At 53.1% G+C, this 20,629-nt stretch overlaps 2 protein-coding genes across 3 annotated transcripts in view; one reads left to right on the top strand and one right to left on the bottom strand.

The window, feature by feature from the left end:
• Positions 1 to 3,518, top strand: part of Pla2g3 (phospholipase A2 group III) — a 5,690-nt gene extending 2,172 nt beyond the window's left edge. Inside the window, exons 4-7 of the mRNA XM_050141335.1 lie at positions 486 to 772; positions 1,466 to 1,595; positions 1,700 to 1,816; positions 2,496 to 3,518. Coding sequence (XP_049997292.1) covers positions 486 to 772; positions 1,466 to 1,595; positions 1,700 to 1,816; positions 2,496 to 2,709 — 748 coding nt within the window. The 3' untranslated portion in view covers positions 2,710 to 3,518. The remainder of the gene's footprint in view (positions 1 to 485; positions 773 to 1,465; positions 1,596 to 1,699; positions 1,817 to 2,495) is intronic.
• Positions 3,519 to 3,926: 408 nt separating this feature from the next.
• Positions 3,927 to 15,377, bottom strand: Inpp5j (inositol polyphosphate-5-phosphatase J). Of its 2 annotated transcripts, none has more exons than XM_050141075.1 (13): positions 15,251 to 15,377; positions 12,298 to 12,908; positions 11,819 to 11,932; positions 11,586 to 11,694; positions 11,285 to 11,401; positions 10,848 to 11,023; positions 10,370 to 10,481; positions 10,119 to 10,228; positions 9,804 to 9,987; positions 5,312 to 5,449; positions 5,093 to 5,170; positions 4,858 to 4,962; positions 3,927 to 4,675 (listed from the first exon to the last, which is right to left on the bottom strand). In XM_050141075.1, exons 1-13 carry the CDS (start codon positions 15,353 to 15,355, stop codon positions 4,169 to 4,171), a joined length of 2,466 nt encoding a protein of 821 aa, XP_049997032.1. In that variant the 5' UTR covers positions 15,356 to 15,377; the 3' UTR covers positions 3,927 to 4,168. The 2 variants fall into 2 exon arrangements, with proteins under 2 accessions (XP_049997032.1, XP_049997031.1); XM_050141074.1 differs by having other exon boundaries at positions 12,298 to 13,445.
• Positions 15,378 to 20,629: the final 5,252 nt, after the last annotated feature.

The following is a 20,629-nucleotide window of genomic DNA, read 5'->3' on the forward strand; positions in this document are numbered from 1 at the left end:
GGGTGCGTGTGGCGTGGCACTGGTGGGGCGGGTACGTGGAGCATGGCACTGGTGGGGCGGGTACGTGGAGCATGGCACTGGCGGGGTGGGTGCGTGTGGCGTGCACTGGCGGGGTGGGTGCGTGTGGCGTGGCACTGGCGGGGTGGGTGCGTGTGGCGTGGCACTGGCGGGGTGGGTGCATGTGGCGTGGCACTGGCGGGGCGGGTGCATGACTGCCCACTGGAGTCCTTGCATAGCCAGCAGGGCAAGTTGGGCTCCAAGACCAGGGAGGGAAGGAGGTCTGTCTGTCCTCTAGAAACCGTGCATTGCAGAGTTTGTCCTTTCCTTTGGGCAGGGTCAGGGGTTTGGACCCTTCTGGGGTTTATCCCATAACCCAGTGGGATGGCAGATGGGATTGGCAGAAATTTAGCCTCTGTAGAGATGACTCTGGAGCCTTTGTGAACAGGAATTCTGGGTCATCAATTGCCTTGAATTGCCCCCTTCAGGTGCAAGGCGTATGGCTCAGTGCCCCTCGCTCACCTCCAGCCCAGGACCTACTATAATGCCTCCTGGGAGGCTGTAGCTACCTCACCTGCCTCACCCAGCCCCCAGAGCCCAGCCCCCAGCACACTCCCCCAGAAGAGGCGCCTACAGCAGACACAAGTCGAGCACCAAAGCACAACCACCACCACAACCCTCCAGACCCCTGCTGTTGCCTCCAGGCCTGATGTGGTTCCCAGAGCTCAGTCAGGAGTCCCCCATCCAGGCTATCACAAGGGCCCAAAAATTCAAGGTGAGTTAAAAACCAAACTTTCAGGGGGTGGGGTGAGTGGGTGTTCTTGCTTCTATGTGCAAATGCAGGAATTACTTCTTTTCTTGCTCTAAACACCTCCCAGGCACCCCAACTTTTCTCATCACATCTGGATAGCCAGGGGTTCCATGTTTCATAAGTGGGGTCACACCACATCCTATTGAGTCCCTCACCTTTCCCAATATTAGCTAATGGAATCTCAGCACTCAGAACCCTTAGGCCCTATAAACTCTGACTGTACCCAAATGCCAACTGCAAGAGTGAGATGTACCCGGCTGGATGAAGCTGGTGGCGAAGCATTTGCACTATGCATGGCCCCAGGTTCCATGCTCAAGCCGAGAAGAAACAACTGAAGCCCTCACAACCAGCTCTCACTGCTAGGCTTTGACGCATGCTCTTTTCCTGTCGGAAGCCCCCCCACCCCCACTTTCTCTCTCAAACTCATCTTTGTAGTCTCTATGTCTAGGAAGCCTTATCTGGGATCTCCAAACAGTGACTGGGCACGGGGTGCGGGTGTGGTTCATTCTATGTGAGTGACATTCTGTGACTATAGGGGCGGAGACAAAAAGGGACCATGTAACTAAGCATATGTGCTGGTGTATCTCCTGGATGGTGGCAGGCACGGGTGGGCTCCCTTGGTGGGCCAGGTTTCTTAATGACCACATCTGTCCCCAGGTGCCCACCGAGTCTGTCGAAGGCTTCAACACCTGGACCAGTGCAAACACCAGATCAAGCCCCAGGAAACCAAGTTCCACCTTCTCAACAGTGCCCAAACGCCCCTTTTCCATTGCAACTGCACCCGCCGGTGAGGCCTGCTGGGTGGACTTGGGGGTGGGCTGCCTGCTGCCAGAACTGTGCAGGGGCACCTGGCAAGGCTCTGGCACGGCCTGAGCCTGCATCTACCTTCAGTCTGGCACACGCCCTGAGGCTCCACAGCCCCCCTGCCGGCACCAGCAAGGTTTGGGAGCTCCTGGGAACCACCTGCTTCAAGCTGGCCCCCCAACTCGACTGTGCTGAAGGCAAAGGGTGAGTGATGGCAGAGCCAGGAGGAGTGGGGGCCTTCGCCAAGGGCTGGGTTTGCCTATATAGAGACCAGTTGTGTGCCTGGGATGAGGGGCCAGGAAAAGGGTCCGGGGGCTCTGAACTCCATGCTGCCCTGGGCCCAGCTTTGCAGCAGGCTGGGGTGGCTGGGGGATGTATGTGCCTGGGCTCTGTGATTTAATCCTCGTTTGTCTTTGACAAGTTGATGTAGCTTGCCAACTGTCTACCACTTCCTCGTCTGTAGAATGCTATGGAAAAGGCAGGTGTGGGGTACGTGCCTGGAGTCCCAGGACTTGGGAAGATGAGGCAGGATAAAGTACTCTGAGGCCCAGCAGGGTTAGGCAGCAATTTTAAGGCCAGTCTAGGATGCACAAACAAACAAACAAAAAGATTTCAGGAGACAAGAAAACAGCAGATGTGCTGAGCATAGCTCAAGACCTGCTTGATACAGAAATAGGGAAACTGAGGCTCAATTACTGGCTCAGGTTTCTACAACCATTCTGTATGGAACCTAGGCCTCTGGTTACTAGACTAGGTTAATTCTGCCTCATCTGGGTATAGTCATGCCCTCTCTGCCTTGCTGGTGACTCTGGCCTCACACCTGCTCCTCTCTGGGCCTTGTAGGATGGAATTCTGCTGGTTTTGACCCTTGCTCTCCCCACAGCTGCTCCAGAGACCACAGGGCCATCAAGGTGTCAGCGCGGCACCTGCAGAGGCTTCAGCAGAAAGGACTCCGTTTCTGGGGTAAAGGCACAGATGGGACCGTGGCACAGCCTCTGGAGCCTTCAGGGACCTCCCGGTCATTCTACAGCCAGTGTCTACAACTAACCCGTGCAATCTGGAGCGTGGGTGGACAGAAGACATTCCAGAGCCCATGACCTCAGGTGCAGCAGCCTGGACCTCATTCTAGCTTTGCTATGTTCTGAGAGACTCGGCCTCTTCTTCGAGGAGCAGCATGACTCGCATGGACAATAGGAGGGCTTGATGGGAGGAACCTCAAGGCCCAGACGCTGGGCCACATCTGCTGCACTGGCTCACACCACCCCCTGTGCCTGTGTGTGCTGTTGAGGCGGCGCCTTCTGAAGCCTTGGGTTTCGACCTTGCCGGGAAACGTCATGCACAGGTGGAAAGGGGAGTGACTGAGGGCAGAGGACCCAGAGGTAGGACCTGACTGTCCCTGCTGCAAAACTGACATGTCCCGGGCCCTGCATCCGGGAGCCTCAGCACCTGGCTCTGAGGCCTAGAGCTACAGTGAAAATACCCAGATCTGAACCCAGTATGGGGAGCATGCTCCCCACTCTCGTCACCAGAGACCCCTGTCTTTTAATAGCCCTTCCTAGCCCAAGCTAATCTTTCTGCTCTAACTCTAAACTGAAATCTCTCCTGTGCCCTTGCGGAGTTAGGGACCTCCCTCCTCCCACTCGGCCTTCGTTTCCCCCTCTGAAAAAAAGGAAGTGTTTCTTTTTTTGTACTTGTTTGTTATTTTGGTTTTGTTTTTTGTCTGAGCCAGGGTTTAACTGTAGCCCAGGCTGGCTTCTGCTATGTGCATGAGTATAGCCTTGGATTTCTGATCCACTCTCCTCTACCCCCAAGGACTGGGATTACAGGAGTAAGCCGTCACGCCAAGTTTTATGTGGTACTGGGAATGGAACCCAGGGCTTCAGCCCTTCAACTCAGGGTTGCTAGGCAAGCATGCAATCAACTAAGTTACACCCCCAGCCTGAAAAGGGGAGCCGTAAACATGAACTACTTCACAGGGCTGCTGAGGAGTAACTGAATTAATAAACACATGTACAACTAGTAAACATTCTCTTCTTCTCGTGCATAGCCAGACTGAGCTTTGCTTTCTGCTCTTGAAACCCTGAGGGGTCCTCTTGGAGGCTTCAGTTTGCCCATCTGTGAAATGGGTCTAAGATTAAATGGGAGATTAAAGGAGATGACATGTTTCCATATACAGCTGGTGCCTAATATATGTTAGCTTTATCACTCCTCACATCTATAACTCCTCCCACCCCCATCTGCAAACTTCCCACAAGTCAGGAAGGAGCCAGGAGCGAAGCTGGAGAGTTTTATTCCTAATGGATGACCTCCCAGATGGAAACACCTGCCAGAGTTTCCCCCCTCATCCCAGATGGGGGCCCAGGCGAGGCTTTGCTGATTGTCACAGTTTAGGTGGTGCCAGGACTGAGTTTGGGGAGCCCCAGATGGCCACTCCTGGCCAACACAGAGTGGCAGGTGTGGTGGACAGACCGCCGGAGCAGCAGCAAGAGAGAGGCAGGCAGGTTTGTGGAAGAGAGAGGCAGAGTGAGGCTGTCCAGGCCCTTCTGCCTACCCACGTCAGGGCCCCAGGCCCCCTTCCTCTAGGCCCAGTCCACCCTGGGGACTGGGCGACAGGCTGTTAGGGTCAGGGGCCTCCCGGTCAGGTCTCCAGGAGCCTCCACCACCAGGGTCTACGGTCTCCAGGCGCAGGGCTGGAAGCAGGCCCAGGCTTCGAGGCACAGCAGGTGGGAAGGCCCATGGGCCAGGCAGCCCAGAGGGCCCCTCCTCACTACTACCTCGGCTGCCACTACTGTGACCCCTGTCAGGGGCCACCCGAGGCAGCTGGCGACTCTGGGGTGAGGGGCTCCGGCTGCCACCACGGCGTTCACGGGATGAAGGGCGGAGAGCGAGACTAGGGAAGCGGGCTAGGCCAGGGCTGCGGCTACGGTGTCTCTTGGACTTGCCAGGGCTGGGACTGCGGGACTTGGGTGCGAGCAGCTCCAGAGTGCTGTCATCCTCACCCTCCGAGCTGGTGCCGGAGCTGTCTGTGCTGCTGCTGGCCGATTCTGAGGTAGGCAGCGAGATCTGCAGAGGACACCAGCCACTGCCGCAATCCCACCTGCTAGCCTGCCCACTTCCTCCCTCCAAGTTGGCAGACCCAGAGCGGTAGGGCTACTGGTCTCGGGGTCCCAGAGCAGAACCCAGAAGATGGGACATTTGACTGGGACTTCTTGACGCGCTTTGGCCCTAGAGTCTGATCTGTTTACCTGAAAGGGTTCAGTGACACCAATAAGGATGCTGTGGTGGTGGCTATAGTAACCCAGGATGAAGTCTCCATGGCCCTTGGGCAGTGACTCCTCACTGAAGGTCACCTGGTGGGCACAGGGGTAGAGGCCCAAGCTGGGGCCAAGGGGTAGCCTCAGGACCCCCTCCCCCAGGCAGAACCCTTGTGTCCCCAGGGCAATGGGGACCTTCTTCCAACCCTCTTCTCCTTCTAAGTACCTGGTAGACATTGCCATCTACTTCTTCGTGTTTGGCCCAGACATAAGCCACGTAGTCCTTGCAGTGGCGGAAACCCACCTAGGCAAAGAGGAACCAGGGTTGGGACACCCTAATGGTGCAGCTTCCCAGCAGAGAGTCAAACACAGGACAAGCCAGTGATACTGGGGTGGGGATAGGCCCCCTTCTCCCTCGAGAGTCCCAGACTCTTGCCCATCTCACCCGGTACAAGCCGATCCAGTCCCAGGAGCTCCGGGCGAACACTGTTTCCATGCGGTACCGCACCACAGCTTGCTCTGGCCGGGCCCACTCGTCGGCTACCTCCAGCCGTACCAAAGGCACGTCATCCCTGAAGGCAAACTGCCCAAGCAAGGCAGGGACAGGGGACAATGTCAGAGGATGCCCTTTAACGTCTCACATTACCTAGGGCTCTTGGGTAGTGACCCGTGTTTGTAACAACAGTCTTACTGGAGGCCGAGGCAGGAGGATTTATAATTTGAGGACTACCTGGGTAACACAGCAAGTTCTAGACAAGAATGGGCTTATAGTGAAAAACTGTTCCGAAAACCTGGTAAAAATCCAAACCAAACCCAAACAAGCAAAATTCCTGCCTCCATTTCGGGCCTCCTTTTACCCTTAGCTGTCTTAGGAAGTGAGCGGAACGGAGCAGCCAGTCTTAGATTTGGCCTCGGCTCAGTCATTGCCGGCTTAGACAGAGGGTTACTTCCTCGACTTTTCTGAAAGGCAGGGCCTGGTCTGTAAACTCAGAGGCTCTTGTCTAGTTTTAACTTCTAAAAAAATAATTTATCTGTATGAGTGTTTTTGGCTTGCATATGTGTCTGTGTACTGTGTGTGTCTGGTGTCTGGACCTGGAGTTACAGATGGTTGTGAGCTGCCGTGTGAGTTCTGGGAGTTGAATCCGGTTCCTCTGGAAGAGCAGCCAGTGAATGCTTTTATTCGCTGAGCCATTTCTCCAGTGCTCAAGCTCTTGTTTTAGACCCGGGATTATACTGCTGATTCCCTGACTTCCCTGAAATGCAATTGGTAACATTTTCCTCAAACTGCTTAGGTGCTCACTAAATAATCTACCTAAAGGCTAGCAAGGGAGATAGACAAAGCCCTGGAGTACTTGAGATTCCAGGATAAGCGTGGTTCCTTGGAGCCAACAAGAGCCCAGACCTCAGTGCATTTTCTAGCTCTATCACCAAATTGCTGTGTGACCTCAGACAAGACCCTTGCCACTCCAAACTCGGTTTCCCCCATCTGAATCTTACTATGAAGGGCCCACTAATAACTGCCTGTCATCAGTCCAGGAAGACAAAGTATAAACATGAGTGTTTTCCCCCCCCCGGGACCAGCCAGGACAACCAGAGAGTCACCTGACTAGATGGAGTTTCTGCAGTGGCAAGCAGCCAGAGGACTGGCCACCTGTGTCCCTAAGAGCCAGCTCAGGTGGTGCCAGCCCCAGGCCTTTGTCTGGTCCCTGTTGGTTTGGTTTCAGGTTTCCCTCCCTCAGCTCCAGAGCCTAGCTGTTCCAGAAGAAACCAGTGCATTCCTTCCCTGTCCCAGGTTCCTAACAGAAGGCCAGGTTGAAATGTGAGCCAAGGCTTCGCAAGGTCAAAATCCCTGCAGAGGCATGGTGGTCCATGTCTATAACCCTAATTCTTAGGTGGAGACTGGAGGATCAGATCCCAGGATGGTCCTTGGTTGGAGGCCAGACCAGACTACAAGGGACTCTGTTCTAAAAAGACAAGAACAAAGAAACAAAGAAATTCCCAATCAATCAAAACACAAGGCCTGAGAGATGGCTCAGTGGGAGTCTTGGTCCTCAGTCTGGCCTGAGTTTAATCCCTAGAATCCACATTTGGGAAGAGAGAACGAACTGTGCACATAAATGAATGGAATTTATTAAAGCAAGGGGCTGGAAAGGTAGATGTTCAGTGTTTAAGAGCACACTGTCTGCTCTTCCAGAGGACCTGGGTTCAATTCCCAGCACCCACATGGCAGCTCACAGCCATCTAGTTTCAAAGGATCTAACGGCTCCTTTGGCCTCCACAGGTACCAGGTTCACAGAAACACACACAGTCAAAACACATAACATAAGCGAAGAGCATAAAGTAAATAAATAGACTCGGTTTCTCCCAACCTTCCAGGGCCTAAGACATTAGGGATGGTGCGTGCTAAGTGTCCACGCACAGCCTAACACAGAGTAGGTATGTGGTAGTAACTCTGGGCTTTGTTTCTGAGACAGAGTCTCTGTGCACCAGGGACTCCTGAAACTCACTGAATAACTTAGACTGGCCTTGGACTTGAAATTCTTCTGCCCCAGCCTCCAAAATATGGTAATTAGAGAAATTTGCCACCATGCTTGGCTCAATGGGTAATTTTTATTGTTGTTTAATCCAGGATCTTACTATGTGTCGCACAGGCTAACCTTGAACTCTTTCTTTCTTTCTTTCTTTCTTTCTTTCTTTCTTTCTTTCTTTCTTTCCTTCTTTCTTTTTCTTTTCTTTTCTTTTTCTTTTTTTTTTTTAAATATTTTTCAAGACAGGGTTTCTCTGTGTAGCTTTGGAGCCTGTCCTGGAATTCATTCTGTAGACCAGGCTGACCTCAAACTCAAAGATCTGCTTGTCTCAGCCTCTCGAATGCTGGGTTTAAAGGCGTGCTCCACCAATACCTGGCTCCTGGCCTTGAACTCTTGATCCACCTGCTTCACTATCCTGAATCCTGGAATTACAGGTGTAGGCCACCAGTCCCAATTTATGCCAACTTTTCAAAAAGTTATTTTCTTTTAGTTCTTTTTGCAGCACTGGGATTGAACCTGGTGCCTTGCCTATGTTTGGGAAATGCCCTACCGCTGAGCTGAATTCAAGCCCCAGGTAACTTTTTCCCCCATCCACCACAGGAAGGAGCGGGTAGTGTGGCAAAAGTGCTGAGTCTCAAGGTGAGGTCCCTGACTAAGGGCTGGGGTGAGGTGGCACATATCTGTAACCCTAACACTAGGGGATCTGAGGTAGGAGCTCATGAGCTTGAAGAAGCCTAATACAAAGTAAGAAACAATCTAAAAATGACAATAGCAAAAGCTCCCGCCCTGTCCCTGTCCCAGAGTTCACCGGAGGCCAGGCTTGGGCCAATCTCCATCTGCAGTTGAAGTATTGGCCTAAATCCCACTGACTGATCACATGACAAAGTTACCATGGGAAACATTCTTTGGCCTTCAGGGCTCCTTCTTATCAGACCAAGAAATCCAGAAAACACAGCTTAGGTTTCCAGGTAGGAAACATTCGGGATCTACCCAGTTTTGCTTCCTTCACCGAACCTTTATGTGACTTGAGGCTCACAGCCATCTCAGTAGGAGCCTGAGGTTACCCCAAAGTCAATCATGGAGTTAGGTGACATCATCTACCAGTTTCTAAGAGTCTAGAGCTCCCCTCTTTCACTTTGGCGACTAGAAACTGCAGCTCTAACCCAATAAAGTCCCCCCTGAGCGTCTGTGTTTGGTTTTCCTGGTAGACATTGAAAGCCAGGGATGCTGGTGTGCCTCTGTACAACACTTTATAGTATGTACGTGTACCTGGTACAGCCTTCTGTGCACTTTCAATTCTTCCTAGATTACTTACACTTACATAACATACACTATAATAGAATACAGTACAATATAATGCAGATGATATGGAGGTAGTTGTTACTCCGTACTGTTTAAGGAAAATGACAAGAGTCTAAATATATTCAATATAGGCACATGTTTTAAAACAATATTCTTAAATTATTTTTAAAATTTTGTTCATGTTTGTACGGGGGGTAAGGTGGGTATGTGCATTGTGGGGGTACCCACACAAGCTAACGGCATCAGATCTCCTGGATCTCGAGTTATAGGTGATTGATTGAGAGCTGCCCTATTCGTGTGCTGGAAACTGAGCCTGAGTCCTCTGCAAGATCAGTTAAATTCTCTTAACAGCTGAGCCATCTCTCTAGTCCCCCTGGACACATATTTCCTCAAAATATTTTTATCTGTATATCTGTAGATATGGAGACCGTGACACTGAGTTTGGTGCTGGGATAGAACCCAGGGCCTTGTACATGCTAGGCAGGTAGTCTGCCAACTGGTGTATCTACAGCCTGGCTTTGCATTTTTTCCTCTCTCTCTTCTTCATCACTGCCCATTTCATAATGCCTGCCATATGATAAGATGATGCTCATTCAATAAATTAACAATAAATGAAAATCACCTGGGCTTTGAGCACACATTTTTACTTTGCTGCTCTGATTATACATGTGGGTTTTTTTTTTTTTTTTTTTTTTTTTTAACACAGGGTCTCATATACCACAGACTAGCCTCAAATTCTCTATGTATCTAAGACTGGTCCTGAACTCTTGATTCTTCTGCTTCCACATTCAAATTTTAACTTGTTGCCCTAAACATTTCTTGGAAGAAGGAAGTTAGTTATAGATACGAACTCTGCAATCAAACTGCAATTACTTGCATTTCCTCTTACTACTGTGTGGTCCTGGGCAAAGGAGTGTGTGGCGGTCTTATCTGAAAATGGAGATTATAACCCCATGCCCTCTTGGTTTGAAAGAATGGATGCTGTTAAGGACAGATGAAAAAGACTGCTAGATAGATAGAGGATTGCTAAAAAAAAAAAATAGGGGATTCTCAGTTGGGCCAAAGGGCCAAGGGATGTCACAAGCTGAGGATGTGGCCAGGACTCACCTGCAGGATGAACTGGGCAGCAACGGGCTTGTGGTCACTGACAGTGTATTCCATGTGGCTGCGGTAGCTGTGCTGGGTCACCTGGAGCCTGTGACTCTCTCGTCCTGAGGGGCTGGGACCTCCACTTGGAGCCTTGACCTTCCACAGAATACGGTCTGTCCAGGCTGGCTTCCGCTTCTTGGCACTGTGTAGGAAAGGTAACCTGAGTTTCAGGGGCTGGGGTGGGGCTGGGGTCAAAGCACAGTCCCAGGCTTATCTTCTGCCCTGATTCTCACAGGCTCCCTTTCCCTCATCCCACCCCATCTCTTGGCTTACCTGGTATCATATTTGTTGGTACCCACATCAAACTTGAAGGTGGGAGCAAAGTTAAGGGGCCCTTCCTGGAAACCTTTCAGGATGGGCCAAGTGCTCTTGGCCATGTTGAGCTGTGGGGTCCAGAAAAGCAGACAAACAAACAACTTGGGCCTTGCAGCATTCAGACATGGGATGGGGCAGATGAGGATGGTGGCAGAAACCTGAGCTGTTGGTTGAGTTCAGGGTTGAAGGAAGGAGAATAGGGTTCTTACCTGGTCCTTTTCCCAGAGCTGATGGAACTGGTTGCTGTCTATGGCAAACTTGACAAAGTGTAGGTCATAACTCTCAATGCGGAAGTTCAGGTCCCCAAACCAGAATACGAGGCTGCTCCGGGGTAGGAATGGGGATTAGTGGGTCCATGGGGTGTGAAGGCTCAATCCAGATCCTTCCTGGCACCTATCCAATCCCACAGCACTGGTACCTTTTGAGGTCCCAATGGGCGGGGCCTGCCAGAGCCTTTAGTCAGCCCAGGAATGGAGACGGAGGAGTAAGAGGGTCTAGAGAAATTAGGTTAGGACCCTCAGCAAGACGGTGTCCCTCAGCAAAGTTCCACCTTGCAGGACGCACTCCTTCCCACCAACCTGCTATCTGCCTCCATTTCCCTACAGGTAGTATGAGTGGGTCCCTCACACCAGTCAATAGGCCCACCTCTCCGCATCCATCCAGCCGACACTCTGCAAACTCACTTACTCGTGGTCCAGGATGCCGTGTGCACCCGGTCCCTGGAACTGCTGGAGGCTAAGGATAGTCTGGAAGTTATCCTTGCGCTGCTCTGCCTTGTCCATGTGCGCCGGCAAGTGGCAGTTTAAGAAGCACAGCATGTGCCCGAAGGCTGCTAGGCGCACGCTTACTCCGCCCTTGTTACCCTAGGGGCGAGGTTTGACAGGTCATGGGCCTGGCCTGGGCCAGAGCTGGTGAGCAGCAGACGAGGCTTAAGCATAAGCAGGGATGGGGTCTAGGGAAAGAAACAGCACGCTGGTACAGGGAAGGGGCAGAGAGGGGACGCAGTCTAAAGAAATGGGCCAAGCGATAGGTGGTGCTTGGGTTGGGGGTACGCCTCAGGGTGAGGGATGCAAGTGTGAGGCAGGAGTCTCGCAGGCCACACTCAAGCCGGCTCCCATGCTCACCCAGTAGCCGCCTAGGCCAGTCCGTGTACAGTCCGTCTGCACGTCCCGCAGGAAGGGCAGATGGTAGTACTTGGCAAACAGCAGAAGGATGACACCCTGCATCCTCACGGTGCTCACCTGCAGGGGGAGGCTTGTTGGGGGACACTCCACATACGGCTCTCCCCCAGCCTCTGCCTCTGTTTCCTGCTCCCCACCTCTCTCGGATTCAAAGGCCCAGCCATAGAGTCCCTGAAGAGCCCTTAGAGACGGAGCAGGAAACCGGAAGCATCCCTGCTTCCCACGAGGGTGTTAGCGTCCTCACCAGCACGAAGTTGAAGGGCCCCAGCGCATCCATGAAGAGCTCGCTCCACTGGTCGGTGAAGAGCGCATCCTTGAGACGCTTGTTGATCATGGAATTGACTTCTTGCAACCTGGGAGGCAAAGGGGAAGGGACCGACCATCAGATTAGAGGGGTTGTTTTAGAAATTCCTTCTAAGGGTGAGTGTCCAGGAGGCCGAAATGCTTAGGAAGGGACACACCCACACGACTCCTCACCCTATGGCAATCATATCTGCACCATCACTGTCATGGCCACCGCCCAGGTGAAGAAGAGATGTGACATCGTCAGGGGGCATGGCAGTCCCCACGTTCCATGTAACCACAGTGATCCTAGAGGCAGGGGCATGGGGGAGTTTACTGCTGGGCACCATTTCCCCACCCTCCCTTCCTCTCTCACGGGACTCTCTCTGGGGAGTTAAAACGAGGCAGGTAAAGATGTAAGGGCCCTTAGAAAAGACGCAGAGTCTACCTAGCATCCCTAGCTACCTTCCTGGGGAGATAAACGGAAGGAAAAGCAAGCCCCTTAGGAAGATACAGTATCTTCTAGGGTCCCCAAGTGGGCCCAGCAGCACTCCCCCTTACCAGGATGAATACTTAGGGAGGTGAAGTGAGTGAAAATACACCACCCCCCCTGGAAGAATGGCCCATCTCTGCTCTCAAGACCCAGTAACTTTCCATGAGAGAAAATGCCTCACCGGAATCCAGGGTCACTCTTGCAGGTAGGCTGAGCTGACCAAGAGGAAGATGGTGAGGTGGTGGTGGAGGCTGGGCTTTCTTGTGCCTGTGGGTTAGGGCTCGGGGACCTGCCAGGCACTGCATTCTGGGTGCCAGGTCTTGGGAGAGCTGTCTCAGGGGCTGGGGGTGCACAGGGAGAGCGGCTGGGAGAGCGACTAGGGGAGCGGCTGGGAGACCGAGGTGGCTTGGGCAGAGGTGGGGGCACAGTCTGGTTTGAATGAGTTCCTGGTCGAAAGGTAGGGGACAGAAGTCCAGGGGAGCGGGTGCCCGGCTCTGGAAGGCCTGGGTTCACTTCCAAGGGCAGGGTCTGTAGTGGTGGTGGTAGGACTGGATCCTCGGGGCTGTGGCGTGGAGCCTCTGGTCGGGCACGGAAGGAGGGGGAAAGTCGGGGGTCTGAGGAAGCTTGGGCCCTTGGTGGAGAGGTGGCAAGAACAGTTGCCTGAGCTGGAGTCTGGAGACACCCCTCTGGAGGGGGAAGGGGCCTGGGTATTACGGCATCCTTCTGTTTAGCTGGCAACTGTCTCTCAGAAGCTGGGGCTGATGTCATAGGTGCTGGAGCCAGGGTCTGCTCCTGAGAGGGCGACAGAGTAGGACTGGGCACTGAGGAAGGACTGGAGGGTGATTGCAGGGGCTGCTCCTGAGAGGCCAGGGCCAGGCTCAGGCCTGAGGCTGCCAGCGCTGGCTTAGGTCCCACAGAAGTGGGTGATAACTGCTTCTGGTCCTTGGAAGTTGGAGAAAGGATGGGCCCCAGGTTAGCTGGAGGAGGCCTTGGCATAGCAGAGGCGGATATTACTAGCTGCCCTAGAGACTTTGGAGCCAGGATAGAGACTGAGGAGGCTGCTGGAGGCTTTGGTCCTGCAGAGGCAGACACCACCAGCTGGCCCACAGATGTTGAAGCCAGGTTGGAGGTGCGGTGGGATGGAGGTCTTTTCTGTTCTCCAGGGGTGGAGAGTGGAGCTAGGATGGGTCGGGAAGATGCTAAAGCTGGCCTTGGTCCCTCGGAGGGAGGTAACACAGCTGCCCGTGGTCCCACAGGTGCCAGAGCCAACCTTGGTTCCGAGGTTACTGGGCCTGTGTACTTTGCTGAAAGCTGAAAACTTGAGTTCACCTTGTGGAGGACAAATCAATGACTCAGGGTGAATTTTACCAAGGGCTTGAGTCTCCATTTCCATAGAGACCCCGGCAGACCCATACAGCCAAGCACAGCGGATCCCATGGAGACCCCGGCAGACCCATACAGCTAAGAACAGCAGATCCCATGGAGACCTCAGCAGACCCATATAGCTAAGAACAGAGGATCCCATAGAGACCCCGGCAGACCCATACAGCTAAGAACAGCAGATCCCATGGAGACCCCGGAAGACCCATACGGCTAAGAACAGAGGATCCCATAGAGACCCCAGCAGACCCACACAGCTAAGAACAGAGGATCCCATAGAGACCCCAGCAGACCCTTACAGCCAAGAGCAGCAGATCCCATAGAGACCCCGGCAGACCCATACGGCTAAGAACAGAGGATCCCATAGAGACCCCAGCAGACCCACACAGCTAAGAACAGAGGCTCATTCCAAGGAAATTCCCCCCTGCTATTGCGCTCCAACTGGTTCTGCTCTAGGTCAGTTTCTCTCTCAGAAGACGCAGGATACAAAGCCATGTTTCCATATTAAACTTTAAAAGACTGAGAGAGACCCTGAATGGACCAAGAAGAGCATGCTTCTGAATCTGAGGGCTCTCCTACTCTTCCTCTATCCTGACCAGCTTCTAGGGCAGCTACCACTGTAGCCCCTACAGCTTCCCTTACCGAGGGTTGCTGACAATACTCCAAGTCTGTCCGTATGGGTTTGGGGACACAGGGTCCACCATGCTGAGTGCCTTTTCCTCCCTCCACAGTGCCAGTAGCCCTTAGGTGACCCCTTGGTCACAGCCCTGCCTGTGCTGATCCCTTCCCAGTGAGTGCTCTGTGCAGTGTGAAGAGCTGGCAGCTGAGCCTGTCATATGCATTCCCACCCTGGCTCTGTGACTTCAGGCAGAGGGACCCTGGGAAGGGTCCCCACCACAGGGTGAGCAGCCTGTCACCTTTAGCCTAGCACTTCCTGGAAGTCCCCAATGCTGGAGAGTGAGTCCACCTTTGGCCAGGTATCCCAGGGAGTGTGGTCTGCTGCCACGCCTCTCCGTGCCCAGGCCGTGCCCCCTTATCCTGCCTGTCCTCTCCCACCTGTGAGGACCCTTTACACCCGACAGACGGACAAGGACAGTAGCCCCCCTGCCTCGTCAGTACTGTTATGATGTTCTCAGTCTCCAGAGGCCAGGAAAACTGTCCTTTGCCAGGGAGGACAGAAGGTCCGCATTCACCCCAGGGTGGCCCCATCCTGCTCCGTCCCAGTCTCTGTCCGCGTCCTTCTCGGTTCAGAGAACCTGAAACTCTGCCTCCTCCTCGAACTCACTCTTTGAGGCTGCAGTTTGGATACTCCCCTTGGGCTCCAAGTGTCCCACTGTGTGCCCCCCTCCCCCCAACCACCATACCGCCTCCAGCACTCACAATTTAGACATCACAGATGTCACAATTCTAGTCTTCAGACACAAACCCCCTCATTTTGCATGGGCTCAGAGAGGACCAGCAACTTGCCCAAGGTCACACAGCAAAGCTGGAGAATAGCTGGGTCCCCTGTCAACCATTCAGAGTGCTTCTGGGGGGGCTCTGGGCCGTGGCTGATTCTTTTTCTCTACGGGCACCCCACCACTGCCCCTACAGGGTGACCTTTTTTGTCCAGCACCTGCTTGGTGGGCACAGAAAAGTACCAGTCTCTTAGCCACTTAGCCAGGGGCACCAGAGTGCCTGCAGAGTGTGTGTGTGTGGTGGGGGAGTGTGAGACCAGGGATCAGGAATGGGAGCTAGGGTTTGGGAGCTCTTACCTTTGAGGGTGCCCCAGCTTGCAAAACCCCATGGGGCACAGGCAAGGGTCCCAGGCCAGTTCTGGTACCTGGCCTGGTACTACCACTGCTGCTCTGGCCCTCCATGTTTGCAGCCCCCGGCAGTGCAGCCTGGCTCCCCAGGGTTCTGACTCCAGCTCCTCAGCTCCCGGGAACCAGTGATGTCATCAGCCATTTCAACCTGCTGAGAATTTAAAGGCACAGGCACCCACTTCCCATATTGAAGGTGGCCAGGGCTAAGTGGCCAAGCCCTAGGAAAACTTCAAGCTGTCTGCTGATGCTGGAACATCCCTGGGTAATATAAGCACCTATCAGCCTGGCCCTAATCCCTCCGGGATGCTGGAAGAGACCCTCTGTCTGCTCCACCCTCCAGACAGGGAGCCAGACCCACCCTTCCTCCAGGGAGGGCCACAGGCACACCTGCAGGTTTATAGGGACTGGTGGTTCAGAGGTCAGCAGCCTCTTTTAAGGCCTCGGGGACACCAGAGTCCCTGCCCAGTTGTTTTCTTGACTTCCTGATTAGCTCAGGACTTGGCTCGGCCCCCACCCTTGCCCCATTTTTAAGCCTTGGGCCAGCTCCCCCTCCTCCACCTCATCCCCGTCTGGCTTATTCTTCTCAAACCAAAACCAGACAGTCGGGCTCCAGCCACTTTCAAAGCCAGAGCCAGCCCTCCTCTTCTGCAGCTATCTCATCGCCCTCAGATGTCCCCGCGAGTCCAATCTCAGCCTCTCTCTAACACTCACTCACTGGCTGTGCATCTGAAAGGCCCTTGTCAGGGTCGGTGCAGGAACTGAGGAGGTCCTGTCGTTCAGTGGGTTAACCCAGGGATCCCACCAACCTGAACCAGTGGGGCACATGGAGGAGGCAAACTAGGGAGGAGTTCACAGTAGGAGGGGGACACATATTATCACCCCAAAACCAAGGAGACTATCGCAGGAGGCTTGCTGAGGGTTTGGGGGCTAGCCTGAGCTATAGTACAAAGTCAGGCCTCTTTTGGGTGTACAGGAAGACTTCTCTCAAAAAGCCGAAACCAAAAACAAGTCAAAAGCTCACTAGTCTTTCAGACCTTAAAGATAAGAACCCAGAATAGGGTCTGGTGCCCAGCAGGTGCAGGAGTATGTTTGATGAAAGAATGAGTGAGTGAGTGAGTGAGTGAGTGAGTGAGTGAATGGAAAAGGGTTGATCCATCTGTAATCCCAGCACTTGAAAACAGAAGAATCGAGAATTCAATGCCAATGGGCTGGAGAGATGGCTTTAGCAGTTTAGAGTGTGATTGCTTTCCAGGGGACCCAGGTTCGTCTCCTTAAAGCCATGTCAGGTGACTCACAACCTGCGACTCCAGCTTCAGGGGAGCTGGTCCTGTGAGAGCCCACACACATGGCATACACACACGTGCACACAAGATGAAAATAAAAGTTCAGTGTCACCTTTTGTTATAAACGGTCGGGCCCCACTGGGCTATGTGAGACCATTTTCAGTAAAAATGAGTAAGAAGAAAAGAAGAGCGAATGACTGAAAAGGTCAGGTTTGGCCAGGGATAAATGCGGGCTGTAGGTTTTCATCCTGCTCCACGTTGACTGATCTCAGCTAAATTACCCCGGAATCTGAATTCATCTAGGATCTCTAGGTTGTACCACAGATGAACGACACCCAGGTCAGGCAGAAAAAGTTCAAAGTTCTTTTGTTTGTTTGTGCAGCCATGCAGTATTTACTTCTTTGTCTGTGTCGTGCATGTACTTGGCGTGTGCCTGTGTGTGCAGGAGCATGTGTCCAGGTGCACACATGTAGAAGCCAGAAGAGGACCTCAGGTGTCTTGTTCTGCCATTCCCTACCTTATTCCTTTGAGACAGGGTCTCTCACTGAATCTGGAGCTAGGTTGACAGCCAGCAAGTCACAGCAAGCACCTGTACCTGTTCCATGATAGGGTTTCAGGTGCACACAACTATGCCCAACTTTTTATGTGGGTTCTGAGGATTTGAACTCAGGTCCTCAAGCTTGCACAGCAAGTTCTCTTATCTACCGAGCCGTCTCCCCAGCCCAAAATGTTCAGAAACCTGTGCCCAGAGTCCTTGAAGGTCAACGGCCAGCTCTGCATTTTCACTGTGCCAACCCCACTGAAGCTGTCTGTGCTCACTCTTCTGGACTCGCTCTGAGTCAGGCCTGTGTATCTGGATTGGCTTCTTTGTAAGTAAGGCTGCACTGTGGAGGGGGAAAGACTCAGGCCAGTGTAAAGCATGGGATGGAAAGATACTTTGAGGCCGACGGGGGAGATGACTGTCACGGTGGGGGTGTTAACGCACCTGATGATGGTGGAAGCAAGGGCCTGTGGGCAATAGCAGGGGTGGAATGGAAGGGGTGTCTGGGAAAGGTGGGGGCCATGGTGGTGAGGATGACGGTGTGCGTGTGGTGGAGGGGCTGATGGCAGAGGAAGTGAGCAAGGCAGTGGTGGTGGAAACCGTGGGATGAAGGGACAGTGACGGTGATGAGGGTGTGAGGTGGAAGAGAAATGTGGCATTGGTGGGAAATGTGCTGGGAGAATTGGAGGTGAGGGTGGGGGGGTGTGAGGGAGAAGGAGCCCAACCATGGTCACCAAGAGGGAAGAGAACCTTTTCTGGTCCTCCAGCTCCTGTTTCACAGGGGGTAACTGGGATTCTCAGGAGAGCTGGCCTCGGATACCATCCCGGAGGAGTTTAAGGGTGCAGATTCAGGCCTCTCAGTCCCAGGGCTGAGAAAGGGGCACCTAGGCCCTTGGCAAGTGATGCAAATATCACAAAATGAATGGGCAGGTTATTCCTCTGCCAACCAGGGTTCCCCACTGTCACTGCTCACTGGGCTCAGGATGCTGCTGGGAGCTTTGCTCCTGTCCCTGTCACTGATTTACTTGGGAGGTCTCTGAGAGTCCCGATCTGTGTAAGGAAAAGTAAAAACACCAGATGTTTGCTGCATTTGCCACGACGATTAAACAAGCTATCCGAAGAAGTTAGCTTGGAGCAGGGTGCGAGCAAGCTTGCTCTTAGTAAGCCGCTCCGCAGCCATCACCATCTTTTCCAGACCACCCATTTAGTGGATGCTGAAACTGAGGCCTGGGGTGGTTGTATTCTGGGAAGAGAAAGGAAGAGAAGGGGGTGGTGGGGGGTGGACCCCTGCTGAGACAGGAGCTGGTAGGGGAGCTATATTTGAGCTTCTGGAAGGATGACTAAGGAGGTTGATAACAGGCTCTGGGGCTTAGGGCGGCAGGCCGGGGGCAGCTGCCACGGAGAACCGCCCCCCTGAAGACAGCTGTCTTCAGAAGCCCCTCCCAGCTCCCTGCTTTGTCTCATTCTGTGGAGGTTACAGCTCAACCTGGCACTTTCTGGAAACTTCTCACACTTCCCTTCAGACTGTTGAGGTCAGGGAAGGGAGAGTCCTGGAGGGGGAGACTAATTCAGTCCCTCTCCCCATCACCCCATTTTACTGCCCAGAAGGTCCCCAGTGACAGAGGGAGAAGCTGAGCTTAGGAGAGGACAGGGTAGACAGTGCTCCTTGGGAGGAAGGAGATGGGTAGTTCTTCCCCTAATAAAGAGGTCACATGATTGTCGAATCCTTGCTGGGCAGAGGGGTCTGAAGCGACAAGGGGAAGAGAAATAAATGTCTGGGTGCCAGGTGACGGCTAGGGTGTAGAAGATTCACCTGAGGAGGATTCAAAATTTGGTTCTGTGCCCTCCTGGCCTTATAGCCCAGACAGAACACATGAGCAGGCAAAGGAGAGAAGGCCCCTCCCTCCCTTTTCCTCCTCCTCTCCCTCACTTCTCACTCGCTATCCTTTATCGTCTTCTCTGCAACCCAACTCAGACCCACGGTCAATGAAGTCACTGTGGCACTATGTGAGAGATGCCTATAAAGGAACGGAGGTAAGCATCAGGGAGCATGGCGGCCACAAAAGGAGCCCTCCTCCTCTGAGGGTCCTCATTGGTAACAAGTATCTCGTCCTAGGGCTGGCTCCTCACTCCCACTTTGTGGGACAGATGGATGTTCTCCTCATCCAAATGCTGTCACGCCATTCAGGAAGTGGGCTGGAGGAAGAGGAGTGACTTTCCCAAGGTCACACAGCTGGGACTGAGCTCAGACATCCCTCCTCCCTCTTCTCTGCTCCCCCTCCTCCCAGGCAGCCAGGCACCCGATGTCAGCTGCTCTGAAGTGAGTGGCTATTTTTATTCTGGTGCGAGGGACCTGAAACAGCAGAGCCATGTAGGTTAGAAGACTCGAGGACACCGGCCTCAGCAGCAAGGAAAAGCTCACTGCAGCTACTGGACCCTGCTAAGCTTTCCTGGGGGAACTCTTGTTCCTGAGCTTCTGGGTCTTCAAAAACTTCTTCATTGGAGGTCAGAGTAAAGCACAGAACCGGAATAAGCTCTGTTCGCGGCCCTCATCCTATACCCAGCTTGAACTCTAACCTTGAGGTTGACTGAGACTTGATCCCATACCAAGACAAATCCTCTACTGCAGCTCTCCAAAGAGCTCTGACTATCATCTTAGAACTGCTCTCTGAGCCAGCGGTGGTGGCGCGCGCCTTTAATCCCAGCACTCAGGAGGCAGGGACAGGCGGATCTCTGTGAGTTCGAGGCCAACCTGGTCTACAGAGCTAGTTCCAGGACTGGCTCCAAAGCCACAGAGAAACCCTGTCTCGAAAAACCTACACACACACACACACACACACACACACACACACACACACACACACACACAATTGTTCTCTGGCGAGCCACATACTGACCCTGACCTAAGCTTGATAGAAGGCCAGTCCCTGCTTGAGACCTTCATTCTGGACCAAGACTCAGCCTGTTCCTAGCCTAAGGATTGAGCCCCACTCACAGAGAGCTCATTAACCTCAGTCAGGATTACCTCTTGCTGAGACCAAGTCCTGGCTCTGATATAAGTGAAACACCGGTTTTGTCCACAGAGCCCTGAGCTTAATCATTGACTGATCCTTGATCTTATAATGAATTCTCACCATGTACCATGCAAATTCTGTTTATTTTGGTCATAAATAGAGCCTTGAATCTGGTCAAAGTCCAAGTCCTGAGTTTAGTTGTTGACTGAGCCATAGCCCTGGTCATACACTGAGCCTTAACCTGGACAAAGACTGAATCCTGACTTCATTCTAGAATTAGTTCTAAACCTACTGCGCTTTAGTTATTGCTATTGTTATTGGTGGTGATGATATCTATCTGTCTATCTGTCTGTCTGTCTGTCCATTCATCCATCATCTATCTTCTGAGAAGGCGTCACTCACTATGTAGCTGATCTCGCAGTTGTGTTCCTCTTCTGTCTCCCTCCTCCTCCTCCTCCTCCTCCTCTTCCTTCTTCAAGACAGGGTTTCT

The sequence above is a fragment of the Alexandromys fortis genome, unplaced genomic scaffold, assembly GCF_014885135.2.
Source record: "Alexandromys fortis isolate MF-2015 unplaced genomic scaffold, M_Fortis_MF-2015_v1.1 scaffold_7, whole genome shotgun sequence".
NCBI lineage: Eukaryota > Metazoa > Chordata > Mammalia > Rodentia > Cricetidae > Alexandromys > Alexandromys fortis.